The sequence below is a fragment of the Sinocyclocheilus anshuiensis genome, unplaced genomic scaffold (genome assembly GCF_001515605.1).
Source record: "Sinocyclocheilus anshuiensis isolate Anshui unplaced genomic scaffold, SAMN03320099.WGS_v1.1 scaffold246, whole genome shotgun sequence".
Lineage (NCBI taxonomy): Eukaryota > Metazoa > Chordata > Actinopteri > Cypriniformes > Cyprinidae > Sinocyclocheilus > Sinocyclocheilus anshuiensis.
Window position 1 is genome coordinate 2750569 of NW_015542356.1, and position 2341 is coordinate 2752909.

Here is a 2341-nt window from a genome sequence, read left to right on the forward strand (position 1 = left end):
TTTTATATCTCTCTCAAATTGAATTTGCTGTTTTGAATTTAATTAAAATGTCTGCTATTAATTTTGTTCAGCCATTTTAATTCAAACGTTTAAGATTTGATTTAATGTAAAATGTCTAGATGTTTTCCATTGATGCTACTACCCATCATAATTGGCAGTTTGGATCTAAGTTGAATATTTTATTATTTGTAGCAAGCAGATATGCAAATATTAGCCTATATCAAAGTGTATAGGCCTATAGAGTTACTTTGAAACAAACGTGTTTTTCCCCTAAGAAAAATTGGGATCACAACAAAACTCTGAAAGAAAACGTCCGATCCTCTTACAGCAGTGGGGATTTGATGATCAGCGGAACTATGTTGATCATCATCTCAGTTTTTTTTTACATTTTGATCTTAGGGTGAAATTTGACCCTGTCATGTTTCAGTGAGATGCCGTGAACCGAAGAGAAGAGATTTGGAGGGTTCAGGGATTCACCCGCTACTTCAACTGCAAGTCCAGCGGAACGCAACGTGCACTTCACGCTATTCACAGATCGACTGTTGAAACGCGAAGTTAGGTTGTGTGACCTATAAGGAGGGGGTGGTCTTGAATAAATATTTTCTGACGAAGCTCAACAGAGAAGCCGAACCTCCACTGACTCTTGTTTTACAGACCGGAGCGCTGCATTGTTACGAAGAATAGCGTTTGTTTTAATCCTCGGAGTTAAAAAATGGGTGCGATACGCTTCATACAGTAATATCAATTGTAAATGTAGCCTAACAGTGTACCAGGTAAGCTTGTCCAGGAATTCAGTTCCTTCTGAGAAGATTTTCAAGTCGTCTTTCGGACTTCATTCAAGAAGAAATCACTTTTTTTCATCGGTGCGGACAAGTGAACGTTATGTCCGAGCATCAATTGGCGACGATATACATCGCATAACTTCAGGTCGTGTAGCCTGTACATCGAAGAACCGGATCTCATCCATGAAATACAATTTGACCAAATGTCAAGGTTACTATAGCGGAAATCCTAAATCGTCATCCAGCTCTATTATTAAACAAACACGCCGTGTATCAGCTGTTTGTGTCCGATAGGCTACCTCTAATCTGAGATGCTTTTGTAGATTATTAAACTAACAAACTCGTGGACGACATTGGTATTGTGCTGTTGCGATACCATTGCTGGCGTTTCACGCTTTCACGGGATTATAGTTTGAATTAAAATCTCTGGGTGGACGAAAACGACTATATTCCATGTCGTGTGGATTATTGAGAGAGAGATAGTCGTGGGAATCGAGACACCTGAGCCGGATACCTGTAACTTTTCTCTCTCGAAAGCTCTTCATTGCGCTTTCGGTCGCTGGTTGACACGGTCTTTTTTATTTAACTCTTAACTGGTTTGGTATAATGGACGTGATAGCTCTAGATAAAGTTCACCAGCATCACAATCCAACAGATTCTCGCTGGGAATTCGTCGCTGGACTGTAGACGTCGGTCGGGAGATATTTTGGAGGAGCGCTGTTGTTTATCATAAGAAACGGGATTTATTCGTGGAAACTACTACGATGTCCGTTATACGCTCTTGGATGGAAACGCTGTTGCTGTATATGTTCATTTCGGAAGGTAAATCCGCTTGTGCACGCTTGTTTTTTCATACCATACTTGTTTGCTAATTCACGTTTGGCTGTTGTGAATGACTGCAGCGGGTTTTAGCCTATATGTTTGAATGTTGGGCTGCAGTGGATTTTAGAAGTCTTAATTGGTAATTCAGCACGCATACACTAAAGCGCAGAGCTGAAAACCAACCGATTTGAACGCTTGAAGTTCTTGTTTTTTGCTGTCTACAGCCTTGGGGGCAAACGGAAGTGTCTAACGCGCTGTTTTGAATTCATATGCTTTGTGTTTTTGAACATAACATACACTTATAATTCAAGCATATAAACTGTCCGCAAGGTGGGAGCACGACTAAAGCTTGAAGCCAACTTTGACAAAAGATGCCCACTTTATAAAACAATGTGAAATGCATTTTTACCCCCGTGTCATGGTAAAATAGGGGAGCAAATTAGGGGAGTTGGGGGTCTAGCCCCTCTATTTAAGAATAGTCAGAACAAAATGTGTCTTGAAAAGTACACAGGCAACAGAAACAGTAGATCTAAGTGAAATATAAGCACCGTTTCAAAGAAGCCTTCAAAGATTTTGGGCATCATAGAAGTTGTTACAAGTTAGACACATTGCCTGTTTTTATTAGGCACAAAACAGACGCAAGTGTAGCCAGAAGAGGTTACCATAGCAACAGTTATATATATATATATATATATATATATATATATATATTTATTTATACTGTAGATATTCCTCAC

General features: G+C 39.5%; 1 protein-coding gene across 1 annotated transcript in view; it reads left to right on the forward strand.

The window, feature by feature from the left end:
- Positions 1-540: 540 nt before the first annotated feature.
- tmem132e (transmembrane protein 132E) overlaps positions 541-2341 on the forward strand; it is a 380857-nt gene continuing 379056 nt past the window's right edge. The window contains exon 1 of the mRNA XM_016490585.1: positions 541-1604. Coding sequence (XP_016346071.1) covers positions 1547-1604 — 58 coding nt within the window. The 5' untranslated portion in view covers positions 541-1546. The remainder of the gene's footprint in view (positions 1605-2341) is intronic.